At 40.1% G+C, this 16758-nt stretch overlaps 1 protein-coding gene across 1 annotated transcript in view; it reads right to left on the bottom strand.

Annotated features, from left to right (window-relative positions):
* Nucleotides 1-406: 406 nt before the first annotated feature.
* ERLEC1 (endoplasmic reticulum lectin 1) overlaps nucleotides 407-16758 on the bottom strand; it is a 31614-nt gene continuing 15262 nt past the window's right edge. Inside the window, exons 9-14 of the mRNA XM_066267131.1 lie at nucleotides 12723-12884; nucleotides 12111-12170; nucleotides 7021-7145; nucleotides 4766-4843; nucleotides 4415-4490; nucleotides 407-509 (exon numbers count right to left, since the gene is read on the bottom strand). Of these exons, the coding sequence (XP_066123228.1) occupies nucleotides 438-509; nucleotides 4415-4490; nucleotides 4766-4843; nucleotides 7021-7145; nucleotides 12111-12170; nucleotides 12723-12884 (573 nt within the window). The 3' untranslated portion in view covers nucleotides 407-437. The remainder of the gene's footprint in view (nucleotides 510-4414; nucleotides 4491-4765; nucleotides 4844-7020; nucleotides 7146-12110; nucleotides 12171-12722; nucleotides 12885-16758) is intronic.

The raw sequence follows: 16758 nt of genomic DNA, 5'->3' as shown, positions 1-16758 counted from the left end.
TTTACATGGTCTCCCATTTAAACCTCCTAACAATTTCTTTCTTCATTATCTTTACTTCATCAACTAGTTATATATACTGTAATTTACATAGTAAATCAATTATTTAAAAACTTTCAATAGATACAATTATGGCATTTCATTAGGCTGTACTCTAAATAGCTTGGATGAGCTTTATTTTGGAATCACATTATCCAAGCAAAGAAAAAATCAGTTCGTAAGACACTATAAAAATGGAAAATTACTGTAAGACAAATGCCTGCTTAGAAGTTTATCAATCACCTCTTATATACATATATATATTCACAAAGTGGTTGAGAGTCCTTTATATGATCCTTTAGATGAGGTCCAATGGCTGAGAACTCTGTATGAGACGCATGGTCAGACAGAAATCATCAAGACTTTCAAATGATTTTTCTTGCCTTGAACTTTATTATCCTTTAGTTGGGGAGAGAAAGAAGTCCATTTTCATCTGCTGTATCTAAGATTTTACAGATCACTGGAGATTCAACCTAAAGAATAACAATAAAATCATTAAAAAGTTGCTAAGCTGAACACATTCTTTATTCAGTATTATTCTGCTAAATGATACATGTTTATAAATGTGTTAAATGCATACAAGTCCTTGTTTTGCATAAACCACCCAATGTTATTTCTACAAATCAAGCTTTTTGAAAAATAATTTTTAGTCATCCATATAAAATACAAAAATGGTAGAGAAGATATTTTTATCTTTAAGAAGCTGAGAGAGAGAAAAGTAGTAAAGGACAAGAGAGGAATACACTGCTAGGTTTTACACAACAAAAAATAGATGACTATGGCACAATTACCAGTGTACAATTCAAGAAAAAGGCAAAGGAAAATGTAACCAATGAAAGGCTAGGTATGGAAATGATCAGATGGTAAGATAATTACAATAAATAGAAAGGAGGAAATAGTGGAAAAGGTAAACAACATGCATGTTAGTTGGAGAATTTTCGCAGAAAAAAAGGAAGCCATAAAAAATTAAGTGGGCCTGACCAGGTGGTGGCGCAGTGGATAGAGCATTGGACTGGGATGTGGAGGACCCAGGTTCGAGACTGTGAGGTTGCCAGCTTGAGTGCGGGCTCATCTGGTTTGAGCAAGGCTCACCAGCTTGGGGCCAGGGTCGCTGGCTCGAGCAAGGAGTCACTCGGTCTGCTGTAGCCCCCGGTCAAGGCACATATGAGAAATCAATCAGTGAACAACTAAGGAACCGCAACAAAGAATTGATATTTCTCATCTCTCTCTCAGTTCCTGTCTGTCTGTCCCTATGTGTCCCTCTCTCTGACTCTGTCTCTGCCACAAAAAAAAAAAAAAAAAAAAAAAAAAAAAAATTTAAGTGGAAATGCTAGAAATAAAATATGTCAGAAATAAATACATTTAGAGAGCTGCATTGGGACAGGCAGAGGATAATCACCAGAAACAATTTAGCGGAAATGGCCCAAATTGAAACAAAAGAGTGAGAATAAAAAGTATCTGAGATTTTGGGACAACTTCAAACTAACATGTTTAACTGGAGTCCAAGAAATAGGAAAAGAGTGGAGTAGAAGAAATCTTTGAGGATATAATTTGAAAAATTCTTCCAAAATTGATGAATTATATCAACCCACAAATCCAAGAAGCACAGTGAACTCTAACCAGAACAACAAAAACAACAACAAAAGACACTTTTAAGCATCACATAATCAAAGGTAGGACCATCTAGTTTGTAGAAGAAAATCTGGGATAATATCTTTGTGACTTTGGAGTGGCAAAATTTCTTAGAAAAATTAGCAATAATTGGGAATAAACAGAAGATGAATTTCATCAAAGTTTTGCTCATGAAAAGACATTAAAAAATGAATAGGCAAGCCAATGAGTAGAGAAAAAACATGAAATATAAATACAAAGAATTCGCCCTGGCTGGTTGGCTCAGCGGTAGAGCGTCGGCCTGGCGTGCAGAAGTCCCGGGTTCGATTCCCGGCCAGGGCACACAGGAGAAGCGCCCATTTGCTTCTCCATCCCTCCCCCTCTCCTTCCTCTCTGTCTCTCTCTTCCTCTCCTGCAGCGAGGCTCCATTGGAGCAAGGATGGCCCGGGCGCTGGGGATGGCTCTGTGGCCTCTGCCTCAGGCGCTAGAGTGGCTCTGGATGCAACAGGGCGACGCCCCAGAGGGGCAGAGCATCGCCCCCTGGAGGGCGTGCCGGGAGGATCCAGGTCGGGCGCATGCGGGAGTCTGTCTGACTGCCTCCCCGTTTCTAGCTTCGGATAAAAGAAAAAAAAAAAAGAAAAAAAAAGAAAAATAAATAAATACAAAGAATTCATGTCCATAGTATATCTGAATTCCTAGAAGTAAATAAGACTAACAACAACAAAAATAAAAATGGGTGAAAGACTGACAAAGACTTTCTTCTTGACCAAAAACCATAGTCAGGCCCCACTGAGCCCTCTTTTCAGCTACTGTAATTCTCTTTTTGTCCATGGGTCCTATCTTGGGCCTGCTGAGTGCAGTGGTAGCAAAAAATCCTGATAAGTCAGTTTAGAGGGGATCCCTCACCCTCAATATCTAAGCACACTCCAAACTGATAAAATTCTTCATCTCTTACTTTTGATACCTGATAATTCTGGCTTGCCTTCAGCAATAATCCTGCTCAGTCAGGTTAGCAAGAATCCCACCCTTAATGTCTCCTCTTAAGTAATTTTTCCTTCACTGGCCAACACCATCCAGTTTCTGCTTGTTGGCTCTACGTTCTCAGCTGTCTTTACTGTATTGGAGTTGAGCTGGAGCTCTCTTCCCATTTGTGCTAGTCTGGACACCTATTCCAATGGTCCTGAATCAAGTCCTCCTTACTGTTTCAGTGAGTATCATGACAATTTTTTTCTTTAAAAAGACTTGGTTAGCCTGACCAGGCAGTGGTACAGTGGATGGAGCTTCGGCCTGGGACACAAAGGACCCAGGTTCAAAACTCCAAGGTAGCTGGCTTGAGCGTGGGCTCACCAGCTTGAGTACAGGGTCACCGGCTTGAATGTGGGATCATAGACATGACCCCATGGTCGCTGGCTTGAGCCCAAAGGTCGCTGGCTTGAGCAAGGGGTCACTTGCTTTATTGTAGCCCCACGATTAAGCCACATATGAGAAAGCAATCAATGAACTAAACTAGGGTGTTGCAATGAAGAATTGATGCTTTTCATCTCCTTCCCTGTCTGTCTGTTCCTGTCTGTTTCTTCCCCCCTCTCTCTGTCATACACACACACAGACTTGGTTAGATACTTCACAAGAGGGTATATGAAATAATCACAAGAGAAGGTGTTCAAAACCATTTTTCATATGGAAAATGCAAATTAAAACCACTCAAATGACTAAGACTGATAATACCAAGTGGTGATAGTGAGAATGTAGAGCAACTGAATTCTCACACATTCCTGAAAGAAGTGTGAAATGGTACAACCAGGAGAAGTGTTCAGTAAAAGTTAAACATATATCTAATCTGTAATTTAGCAATTCTACTCCTTGGTACTTAACAAAAGAAATGAAAACATATGACTGCAAAAAGACTTGTAAAAAATGTTCATAGGTGTGCTCTCCCGAGAACATGCCAGTTTCTCTTCCCCCTCTCCTTCCCCCACAGTGTATCTCTTAAACTCTAAGGGTCCTAATAAGACTTGTAGCCAAGGGGAGCCCTGGGCAGTGGCATCTCGTTCCAGGCTAACCCCCGATCCTGTTTCCATGGCGTCCTTTCTCCAACTTCTCAGTGTGGGCTCAGTTCTTTCTCCTAAGGTTTCTAGAGAGCCAAGGCAGCCCCATCGAGGCTCTCCTGTGGCTTCTATTCTAGGCCCTTCTTTGTTTCACTGTTCCCAGCCTTATTAAACTTACTCTTAAAAAACAATGTTCATAGCAGCCTTATTTATACAATCAAAATGAGAAAGAACTCAAATATCCATCTATAGAAGAATGGAAAGCAAATGTGATATATAAAAGAATGTTATTCAGTAATCAAGACAATGAAGTATGGGTACATGGAACATGGATGAGTCTGAAAAACACGTTGCTTAGAGGCCAGGAATAATAAAAACCAATTGTATGCTACATAATTCCATTCATATGAAATAAAAAAAGGTGAAACTGACCTATGGCATCAGAAATCAGATGGGGTCTCTGGGATTCAGGAGTACTGACAGTGATAGCTTGTTTTGGGTGAGAGTTACATGGGTAAATAAAATTGTCAAAATTCATCAAACTAAACACTTAAGGTCTTTGTTATTTAATTTCATGCATAGTATATACACCAATAAAAAGATAACAGCTTTTACAGAAGCAGTATTAAATTTTGGAGATTACTGAAGGTCTTTCTAGACCTAGTGCTAACAATGAAAACGTGGTCTTAAACTGAATTCCTGATTGTTACTTTTTTACTTACCCCGAGGATATACTGACAGGAGTGAGGTTCCAGCATAAACACAGTGACAGCATGAGGGGAATCAGACTCTTTACACCTGAAACAGAGAGGACTTTAAGGGGCTGCCCATACCATACAAAATTATTTGTAATTGTTTTCCTTTTAAACTACAAATACTCCACCTAAGTGGCCCTGTATAATTTAATAGAGAATTGAATCAATAATTTATTATTTAATAATTGTTATAACTTATGATTATGAATATATACAATTATTCATAAATATATTTTATAAATATATTTATAAAACTTCTGCCCACAGGAAGCAAACTAAAGAGAGAGGCATATAGCACAATTTAATGGTCCAACTTACTTTAGTTTTACAGTCACCTGTCTTGGTTTGTCAGTTATATCACAAATATCTCCATTCCCATAAAAATGTGACACCATCCTGAATCAGAAAAATACACAAGCTTTATCAAACTAAAATTTCACTAATTTAGAATAACTGTGATGGGTAGGGAGAGAAGATGGTTAGAGGGTCAGTTTTGCATTAGTTAAAATATACATATATATATTTATAGCGAGAGAGAGTGAGACAGGAAGGGAGAAAGATGAGAAGCATCAATTCTTCATGAGTCACCTTAGTTCATTTTTTTTTTTTTTTTACTGAGAGAGAGGGACAGATAGGAACAGAGATGAGAAGCATCAATTCTTTGTTGTGGCTCCTTAGTTGTTCATTGATTGCTTTCTCATATGTGCCTTTACAGGGGGGGGGGGAGGGGGTTACAGCACAGTGAGTGACCCTTTGCTCAAGCCAGCAACCACAGGGTCATGTCTATGATCCCATGCTCAAGCCAGTGACCCCACGCTTAAGCTGGTGAGCTCGCGCTCATGCCAGTGACCTCGGGGTTTTGAACTTGGGTCCTCCGCATCCCAGTCCGACGTTCTATCCACTGCGCTACCACCTGGTCAGGCCTTAGTTATTCATTGATTGCTTTCTCATATGTGCTTCGACCTGGGGACTCCAGCTGAGCCAGTGACCCCTTGCTCAAGCCAGAGACCTTGGGTTTTAAGCCAGTGACCTTTGATCTTAAGTCAGGGACCATGGGGTCACATCTATGATCCCACACTCAAGCCCGGGATCCTGCATTCAAGCTGGTGAGCCCATGCTCAAGCCATACGAGCCTGCGCTCAAACTAGTGACCTTGGGGTTTTGGACTTGGGTCCTCTGTCTTCCAGGCCGACGCTCTATCCACTGCGCCACCGCCTGGTCAGGCTGACTATAAAATATTCTTTAAAAATACCTATTTTTAGGGCTATGTCACACAGAGAGTCAGATTCCATAAAGAGAATATAGAGCTGAGATAAGAATGATCTTCACATTGCATGTTATCTGTATACAACAAGAAGGTTAAATTGCTTTTAAAAGCGCTGCTCTTTCACAATGAGCTACCTCCTCAGCCCGGTATGTTGTCTGCGTTGTGGAACAGCTTTCCCTTATTCCCACCCCATCCACCCACCCAGTAAGATGCTGTGGGGAAGGTGTAAAGAGGTAAAGCCTCAGCTAAGCTATAAATTCCAAACAAGCAGGATCCAAAGAAAAGCTTTAATTTTGCTAGCTACATATTCCTGTTCATCAGTATTTGCTGCACATGAAACCATGAGTTATTTTCACATGAAACATATACAAACATAAGAAAGATCCTTCTATTTAAGTATATGCTAATTTTTCTAATACTTAAATGCCTCTCTTAATTTTGCTAACTTTGATTTGGGTTAGCCCAAGAAGACAGCACATTCTGAAAATAGTAATCCCTTGCCATATTGCAGTTCACCTTTTGCAGTCTCACAGTATTGTGGAATTTTAAATTGTATATATCTAATTTTGTTCCGTGGATTTTTCACTATATTATGGGATTTTGCGGTATATAGGTTTTCTTTTCTTTTTTTTTTTACAGAGACACAGAGAGAGAGTCAGAGAGAGGGATAGATAGGGACAAGACAGGAATGGAGAGATGAGAAGCATCCATCATTCGTTTTTTGTTGAACGTTGCAACACTTTAGTTGTTCACTGATTGCTTTCTCATATGTGCCTTGACCGTGGGCCTTTGGCAGACTGAGTAACCCCTTGCTTGAGCCAGCAACCTTGGGCTCAAGCTGGTGAGCTTTTGCTCAAACCAGATAAGCCCGTGCTCAAGCTAGTGACCTCGGGATCTCGAACCTGGGTCTTCTGCATCCCAGTCTGATGCTCTATCCACTGCGCCGCCACTTGGTCAGGCAAGGTATTTTTATATATTTATTATTTTAATTATTTGTGCAGTAAAATAAGCAAAGTAAGTGTGGGAAAGGTTTATAAGAGTGTGGGGAGGGTTGATAAAGCCTTAAAATATATATAAATAATAAAATAAATACAAGGTCGCTACTTTGCAGATTTCTGCCTATGGTGGGGGCGGGGGGTCTGGAACCTAACCCCCGCCACAGACAAGGGACCACCGTACTCTAAGAAATATCTCTGAAAGAAAACAACTGACCGGAGATTTTACTTAGGCGTTTAAATTTTATGTTTTTCAATATTCTAAGTTTTAAATATTCTACTAATCAGATCCAAAGGCCAACAGTTTTTACCTGACTGTCTGGGTACCATCGTCTTGAAGATGATAGGCTCTTGCTGTATTCTTCTTAGCCCATTCAATATGCTCTTCTTGGTTCCATGTCCCGACAACCACAGAAGTTTTCCCACTGTCCTTGTCCTAATATATGAAAAAATATTTGTGATGATACATGCTTAACATCACCAAGTACACATTTATGTTGATGACCTATAAGCCGCAGTCCTTATCCTCAGATGCATGCTGGATATCTATGTTTAGAGGTAATAATGTTTTAGTTAAACCTGACAAGTAGAAATTTGAGCTTATTATCTTCTTTATTCCTTGTTTCTCTGAAAAATGAAACTACTTGCTAGTCAGACTAATTTCAGACAGTTATTTTTAAGTCCTCTATCAGTCTTGTCAATTTTTCCCCCATAGACGTTCTTGGCTTCAGACTCTGCCTGTCTGTTTCCATTGCCAACACCTCATCCCCCAATCAAGAGTTTCATCTCTCATACCTAGATCATATAACCTCATATTATTGTGATTCTCTCATTTTTTTTAAGGGCTTAAGAGAGACAGGGACAGACAAATAGGAAGAGAAAGAGATGAGAAGCATCAACTCATAGCTGCATCACTTTAGTTGTTCACTGATGCTTTCTCTTACGTGCCTTGACCGGGAGGCTCTAGTCGAACTAGTGACCCCTTGCTCAAGCCAGCAACCTTGGGCATCAGGCCAGCGATCTTTGGCTCCAGCCAGTGACCATGGAGTCATGTCTATGATCTCATGCTCAAGCTGGAAACCCCATGCTCAAGCTGGATGAGTGTGCACTCAGGATGGCAACCTTGGGTTTTGAACCTGGGTCCTCAGTGTCCCAGGTCTTTGCTTTATCCACAGTGCCACCACCTGGTCAGGCTATTGCAATTCTTTTTTTTTTTTTTTAAGATTTTATTTATTCATTATAGAGAGGAAAGAGAGGGAGAGAGAGAGAGAGGAGAGAGAGAAGAGGGAGGAGCAGGAAGCATCAACTCCCATATGTGCCTTGACCAGGCAAGCCCAGGGTTTTGAACTGGCAACCTCAGCATTTCCAGGTTGACACTTTATCCACTGCGCCACCACAGGTCAGGCTATTGCAATTCTTAATTAAATCTCTGGCCTCTACCTCTTGACCTGAATCACACTGCAGCCACACTTGGCCTGTCTTCATCTTACTTCTACTCTTTCCAATGCAAACCTCAAATTATATTACTCTTCACACTACTCATTTGACACCATGCTCATTTCTGCATCAGGACTGTTCAGAAACCCCTTTTTCCATTCTGCTTTTGTTATTTTTAAAACACTAACTATATGTTGTCTTACATGAGACTTCATTCTCTCCTTCCTTTTCCTTCCCCTAGTCCCATTCCTTCCTGTCTTTCATTTCTTCTTCCTATTTTATGGCAGGCACTGTGCTGGACACTAATATACGTCTGATGAGTATAACGAAAAGCCCTACAGTGGCAAATGAAAGAGGCATGGCCACAGACAGCCCTGGTGGAGCTTAAGCCTACGGGCTTAAAATATCTCAAGAAAGAAGGCAAATATAGTATTTTCTAATTTAGTGTATGTATGTGCTGCCAAAGCAAGCACCATATATATTTTTTTATTTTTCAAAATTTTAATTGAATTTCTTGGGATGGCACTGATTAATAAAATTATATAGGCTTCAAGTGTACAATTCTACATCATCTATACATTGCATTGTGTGTTCACCACCCCAAGTAAAGTCTTCCTGCATCACCATCTCCCCCCTTCTCCCTGCTCCTCACCCCCTTCCCTCCTGCAATCCCCACACTATTGTGTCTGTGCCTAATCCCTTCATCTTTTTTCCATAGCTCTCCAACCCCTGTCCCCTCTGACAGCTGTCAGTCTGTGCTCTGTATCTATGAGTCTGTTTCTATTTTGTTTTTTAGTTTATTTTGTTCATTAGATTCCACATATAAGTAAAATCATATGGTACTTGTCTTTTTCTGACTGGCTTATTTCATTTAGCCAGTAATAATGTCCAGGTCCATCCATGGAGAACACAGTATTTTCTAATTACTAGTTATTATTTCTTTTAGGAAATAAAAAGAGCCTTTTAAAACTGCCAGGTCAATATTTATTAGTGTTTGTCTTCAACATCTAGTAGTTTCATTTATCAAAGTACAACTATGACAAGTAAAATTATTGGGGCTTAAACTTCAGAATTTTTTTTTTTTTTTGTATTTTTCTGAAGCTGGAAACGGGGAGAGACAGACAGACTCCTGCATGCGCCCGACCAGGATCCACCCGGCACGCCCACCAGGGGGCGACGCTCTGCCCACCAGGGGGCGATGCTCTGCCGAAACCAGAGCCACTCTAGCGCCTGGGGCAGAGGCCAAGGAGCCATCCCCAGCGGCCCGGGCCATCTTTGCTCCAATGGAGCCTTGGCTGCGTGAGGGGAAGAGAGAGACAGAGAGGAAGGAGGGGTGGGGGTGGAGAAGCAAATGGGCGCTTCTCCTGTGTGCCCTGGCCGGGAATCGAACCCGGGTCCCCCGCACGCCAGGCCAATGCTCTACCGCTGAGCCAACCGGCCAGGGTCTAAACTTCAGAATTTTAACAGCTTAACTCAAGTGTAGAAGAATATGCTGATTTATGAAATTATAAATAAAAGAAAGAATAAAAAGCCAACCTGCATAATCTTAAAACTTACTTTATTTCAAACTTGGATGACAGGGTCCCTTTCCTTGGCTGAGAAACTTGCTTTATTTACCCTATTTTACTAACTCTAGCAATAATGTATTTTCTTACCATTCATTTTCTTAATTTCAAAGATGAATTATAGCTGAATATTATAATTTTTTCAGCGATAAAAAAATGAAAAAGAAATGAAATAATAAAATCTTGCCATTTGTGGCAATATGGCTAGACCTGGAGCAGAGATTTTCAACTTTTTCATCTCATGGCATGCATAAACTAATTACTATAATTCTGAGGAACATAAAAAAATATATTTTTTGCCAATCTGACAAAAAGTAGTTATAATTTTGATTCTTTCACACTGGATGACTATTGTGTTTGGCTGTTATTTTTAAATTATTTTTATTTTTAAAACAATTTCTTAAATTTATTTTTTAGAGAGAGGAAGGAAGAGTAAGAGAGAAACATCAATTTGTTCCACTTATTTATGCATTCATTGTTTGAATTTTTTTTTAAATGAAATGAGAGGAGGGGAGGCAGAGACTGACTTCTGCATGGGCCCAGACCTAACAAAGATCCAGCCGGCAAGCCCAATACCAGATGATGCTCTGCCAGTCTGGGCTGCTGCTCCATTGCTTGGCAATGAGCTATTTTTGTGCCTGACATGGAGCTGTTCTCAGTATCTGGGGGCAACTTTGCTTGAACCATTCAAGCCATGGCAGTGGGAGGAGAAAGGGGGGGAAGGGTGGAGAAGCAGATGGTTGCCCCTCCTATGTGCCCTCACAGGGAATCAAACCTGGGACTTCCACATGCCGGGTTGATGCTCTACCGCTGAGCCAACCCAACAAGGCCATTGCTTGATTTTTGTATGTGCCCTGACTGGGGATCAAATCCACAACCTTAGAGTAACTAAATGATGCTCTAACCAATTGAGCTACCTGGCCAGAGCTGTTATCCTTTTTTTTTCCTAAGTGAGAGGAAGGGAGATAGAGAGACAGACTCCCACATGCACCCTGACCAGGATCCAACTGACAATCCCGGTTTAGGGCCAATGCTTGAATCAACCAAGCTGTCTTCAGTGCCTGAGGCTGACACTGGGACCAACTGAGCTATTCTCAGCACCTTGGGTTGAAGCTTGAACCAATCACGCTACTGGCTGTGGGAGGGGAAATGAGAAGGGAGCAAAGGAGGGGAAGAACAACAGATGGTCGTAGCTCATGTGTGCTCCCCCTGACCGGGGATTGAACCTGGGATGTTTACACATAGGGCCAGTGCTCTACCCACTGAGGAAACTGGCCAGATCCCATTAAAAAAATATTTTTAAAAGTTATTGATATCAGAGAGAGAGGAATGAAGAGAGAGAGACAGACAGACAGACAGAAACATCAATCTGTTTCTATATGTGTCCTGACCAGGGATCAAACTGGCAACCTTTACATATTGGGATGATGCTCTAACAGTTAAGAGTCTAACTGAACTACCCGGCCAGAACTGCTGTCACTTTTTTATATGACAACCTAAGGGAAAAGAGGTCAGTGCTCTGACTAAACAGTCAAGTATTACATGTTTTAAAAATTCTTACGGCACAAACTGGTTGAAAAATCACTAGCCTAGTGGGTATTATGCTAAGTGGAATAAATAGAGAAATACTGTATAATCTCACTGATACTTAGAATCTAAAAAAACAAATGAATACAGAAAACAAACCAGAAGCTGACTCAAAGATATAGAGAACAAGCTGATGGTCGCCAAAGAGGAGGGTATGAGGAGATGAGAAAAAAAATTACAAAACAAAACACTTTCATCTTATTTATAGAAACTTGTATTAGAAGAACCCCAGCTAAAGGACAATTTCTCAGTTTAGGGGTTCTCCCAGAGGCAAGGCGTAGAGACCAGAGGAGTGAGTGATTAATCTGGCCATTCACCTTAATGATTTTTTGAATGTGGAAAGGCAGGTCTGGTACTTAATTAAAGGTCCTAAGTGCAAAGGTTATCTGAGGCAGAGAATAAATTAGTGTGATTTTCGATGTTAGCAGCCAGTAGCTAGTGAGGAGAGGAAAGGTAGCTGGGATGCCTGAAAGGAAAAGATGAATTGAAAAAGAAAAAAAAAATGAAGATGAATTATAACAATAACTAATTCTTGGTCAAAGCTAAAGAGGATTGCCACACTAGCATATTATTCCTCAGGCTCACAGTAATACAAGAATCTGAGTAGTTATAAATAAACAATTTCCTTTAAGATGACTGAGTTAAACACCAGGTTTTACATTTCCCAGAATTTAAAAACAGTTCAACGAGCATTTCCATGTAAAAATCATGTCATAGTTAACTTAAAAGTAACACTCCCTTTTTTAACCTATAAAAGATTTTTAAGACTTTATGCCATCTAGTGGTAGATTGATATAAATGTTGTTCTATACCTCATGGTACTGATGTACATGTTTGCCATAGCAGAATTCATATTTCCACCAACCAACACCCTACAAGAAAGAAAACAGATCAAGTTACATACAGAGAAGGAGGCACTGGGGCCTGTCTCTGTATGTATGGGGCCACACAACAGCAATAGAAATATATATAACTGAAAAAACCTGTAATAGCAATATGATTGAAAATTAAAATTAAAAGGTACTGGCAAAAAGAAAATAGACAAATACAGAGAGCAATTGCTGACTTCTCCCTGGAGCTATTAGGGACAAAATTTTACCTTTTTAGATGTTAACTCAAGTTTTAAATGAGATTGCTATATAATCACTGATGCCCATTCCAGCAGTCAACTAGAATCACACATTTGTCTTAGTTATATATATTATACTTTGTGTTCACATAAAGGTCAAGTTTTGCTGTGAGTAAAGAGAATAATGGCTATGGATCAGGTTATAAGATGCAGAGAGAAAATGTCCATTGGGAGGCTTCCAGAACGTTGCCATTTGTCTATAGACCAAAACCTTTTTCAATGCTAATGCCCCTTGACTAAATAACACCGGTGAAAGCTATACAGTAAATATTTAAATGGAAGGTTCATTTCTCACCCCATGAAAGCAGTAAGAACCACTAAGGAACTCTTTTATGAGTTGGTCATCTGTCAATTTGGATATGTGGGTTGTTCCAACAGTGAGCATTGGCTGAGAACCAACAGCAATGGGTTTGTGGATTGCTGGAAATCTCTCTTCTTTAGTTGACTGCAAATCTTCCTAAAATTAAATACATATATGTTTAAGGGCTTCTTTGCCACACTTAATTTTTTTCAGTTATGACTTAAATCATTATTTCCACTATAGAAAATTCCATTCCTTTTTTCTTTTCTTTTCTCTTTTAAGTGAGAGGAGGGAGATAGTGAGACAGACTTCTGCATGTGCCCCAACTGGAACCACCTGAATCTGGGGCTGGTGCTCAAATCAAACGAACAATTTTTAGCAACTGAGGCTGACACTGTAGGACCAGCTGAGCTCTCCTCAGTACCCGGGGCCTACTCTTAAACCAATCGAGCCACTGGCTGCGGGAGTAGAAGAGAGAGAGAAGGGGGGAGAGTAATGGGGAAAGAAGCAGATGGTCACTTCTCCTGTGTGCCCTGACTGGGAACTGAACCTGGGACCTCCATACGCCAGGGAGGCGCTCTATCCCGAGTCAACTGGCCAGGGCCTCTATTCATTTGTAATGTGTTTTAAAAAAATGAATTTTGCAAAGCTTAATAGTATAGATAAAGCTCTAGAGAAACATTAGTTTCATTTGCCCCATCAGGGGTAGAGTGACCATTCTTCCCATGCATGAATAATTTCTATTTCATATATTTTCTCATTAATTTTATTTTTTAAAGATTTTTAAAATTGATTTTAGAGAGAGGAGGGGGGAGGAGAGGGAAACATCAATTCATAGTTGCTTATCGTATATGCCTTGATAGAGCAAGCCTGAGGTTTCAATCCACAACCTCAGTGCTCTAGGTCAATACTTTCTCTCTATTGCACCACTGCAGATCAGGCAGGTTTTATCTCATTATTTTTATTAGGTACTTTGCTACCTGTTAATTTTGTGTTTCCACATTTAGTTTTTAAAAATGTTGTTACTATGGGTAAAGAAAGGAAAAGGGAAACTGAGTGAGAGCAAATATGAGTATCAATTATAATTACTCAAATGTAGCAGGGTGTGGAGGAACCTGAGATTTAGTAAATAAAGACACCAAGTAATCAGAGTGCAGGACCAGCAGATTGACAGAGGCGGGGGTGATTCAAATAGACTTTGATGTCAGACTGAAACATGAAGGCTTCACAAAGAGAAAACCCTTGGTTAATATTTTTTTTTTTGTGTGTGTGAGAGGGACAGAGACAAACAGGAAGGGAGAGAGATGAGAAGCACCAGTTCTTTGTTGCAGCTCCTTAGTTGTTCACTGATTGCTTTCTCATATGTGCCTTGACCGTGGGGCTCCAGCTAAGCCAGTGACCTTTGGGCTCAAACCAGCAACCCCGTGCTCAAGCTAGCAACCTCGGGGTTTCAAACCTGGGTCCTCAGTATCCCAGGTTGATGCTCTATCCACTGTGCCATCACCTGGTCAGGCTAATTCTTAAATATAAGTAATAATTTGTGATTTCCGTGAATGTCTGTGTATGTGTTTTGTGTCTGTGTGTGCACATGTATATGAACCTGAGGAAGAGGTAAGAGCAAAGATGTGAGGAAGGTATGATATTTAAAGCTAAAGAGATAAGCGGGCACAGTATGGTGAAAAACTGTATAATCCCAAGAAGTTTAGACTTCTTATCTTATAGGTTTTGGGCCAAGATATGGAGTAATCAGATTGTTAAATAATCACTTCAGCAGTGACAGGGAAGAAGGAAGATTAAGAACAAATCAGGAGGTGTGGAGCCAATTTAGGAGCTGCAGTGACCCAGGCCAGAGATGAAGAGAATTTAAATCAAGGAGTGACAGACGAGGGCGGAGAGAAGAGGATAGTTTTGAAATAGGTAAGTGAGTTAGAATCTGGTCGTTAGTTGGGTATTGACAGTGTAGATGAAATGAATCTAGACCAGAATGGAAGGAGTGAGTGTACCAATTATTATTAAATAAAATAATTTGACAAATAGTAAAAAAGTTCCAAGAAAATGTACAGTGGATACAATACCTCCTTTTTCACCTACTGCAGGTGCTACTGACCAACTGTGGTTCTATTTCAGCTGGGAGAAGTCATTGAACGGTAACTCTAGAAACTAATTATTCTCTCCTCCAATATTAAGGAAGAACAAAGATTGCCAAGATAGCTTCTTATTTTTTGAAAGGACCTTGAATTTTATGTATAACTCTTTCTACACTCAGAGCCTAGTATGCTCCTGGCACTATTTTAAGTGCTAAGTATTAAAAAATGAAATAGACAGTTACTGCCCCTAAGGAGCTACGGTCTAATAGACTAAACATATCACCTAGATCAGTGATCCCCAACTGTTTTGGGGCCATGGACAGGTTTAATGTCAGAAAATATTTTCACAGACCGGCCTTTAGGGTGGGACGGATAAATGCACAAAAGAAAATTATGCGACCGGTGTAAAAACTGTGGTATTTTTAAATATAATTGTCGAACTTAAGAGACAAGCGTCAAGAGTGAGTCTTAGACGAATGTAACAGAGGGAATCTGGTCATTTAAAAAAAAATAAAACATCGTTCAGACTTAAATATAAATAAAACGGAAATAATGTAAGTTATTTATTCTTTCTCTGCAGACCAGTACCGGTCCGTGGCCCGGGGGTTGGGGACCACTGACTTAGAGTATATGAGGCCCTGTTGGGCAAATAAGTTTGTAAAATTTGTGTTATTTGAATTTGCTCACTTTTATTGTTAAAAATGGCCGTTGCCCAGGTAAATTGTGCTGTCAGGTGAAACTGCTAATTACTTTCCTGCTTGGGAAGGGGCTTTGTTATGCTAATGTGTGCTGGAGGAGGGGTTTTTCCGCCAAGAAAAGTTTGTGAGGAAGAAGAAGGAGAAGGCAGCCAAGATGGCAGGGTGCTGAAGGAGAAGCCAGTTTGTGCAGAGATGAGAAGGGAGAAGGTGTGCAGATGGGGAACCAGAGGTCACTGAGACTGGTGAGGTCTTTGATTCTAGGAAAAACCGGAAAAGATTCTCCTGGTTGTGGAACCGGAGAATGTATGAGTGGGTTTTGGAGCCCTGTGTGTTTTTACTCGCCTGCCAGGTGTGAGGCTAGAATAAAGGAATGGCCCACCAGTTTTTGGCTCCGCAGTTTCTTTACCATCTGTCTGAATCTAATGAGAACCTGCACCTGCCTGTGCCTGATTGTGATGGCTGTGACTACTGGCCATACAGACCCATAGTAAGGTTAATGAAAAACCCCCAAAAACCCAGTAATACTGCACAATAAAACCTGAAGCTGAGGTAAGGACAAGAAGTAGGAAGAATAAAAGCATGACCATTTATTATTGCTTCTTGTGGACAGAACATCTACTGTCATTTTTAAGAAAACGTATTTCAATAAAAGCATGACTCATCCATCCTAGAGCATTACCTAAGAATTTCATATACAACATGTACTTGAAAGATCCTAGGTATTCTGAAATTATCTATAGCTTTTTAAAAATACTTTTTTTCAACTGGAAGATTAAACATATTAAAGAAAAGTAAACTGGTACTTTTTCATTGAAGGGTAATTAAAGTTGGGATTTGTGAAGCATTTTGATTAATCTGACTTTTAAGTACCTATAATATTTAAATCACTACCAAGGAGAAGACTAGAAAAAAATTCATTTCTAATCTTTTAATATGGCACTTAAAATCAAATGTAGATTAATGTTAATTTCCCCCTTTTATCAGAATGGCCATGCTCACAACACCGACAAAGAGCCCAGCCTGACAATACTTTTGTAAAAAGTGTTCAAGGGTAAGGGGAGAAAAACAGGCCTGGCAGCTGAATGTTAGTTAATTCAATCATGTGAGGTAGCACAGCACACCAGGTATCATGCAATGGGCCGGAAACCCCAAAGAATGAAAGGGTACTTTATTCTTTATCCATTTTAATGTAAGAACCATATTAAAAACCAACCAATTTTAGCCATGTAAGTGCAATAACGGAGG

Source organism: Saccopteryx bilineata, chromosome 3 (genome assembly GCF_036850765.1).
Source record: "Saccopteryx bilineata isolate mSacBil1 chromosome 3, mSacBil1_pri_phased_curated, whole genome shotgun sequence".
Lineage (NCBI taxonomy): Eukaryota > Metazoa > Chordata > Mammalia > Chiroptera > Emballonuridae > Saccopteryx > Saccopteryx bilineata.
This window is presented reverse-complemented; position numbering and strand designations above follow the sequence as displayed.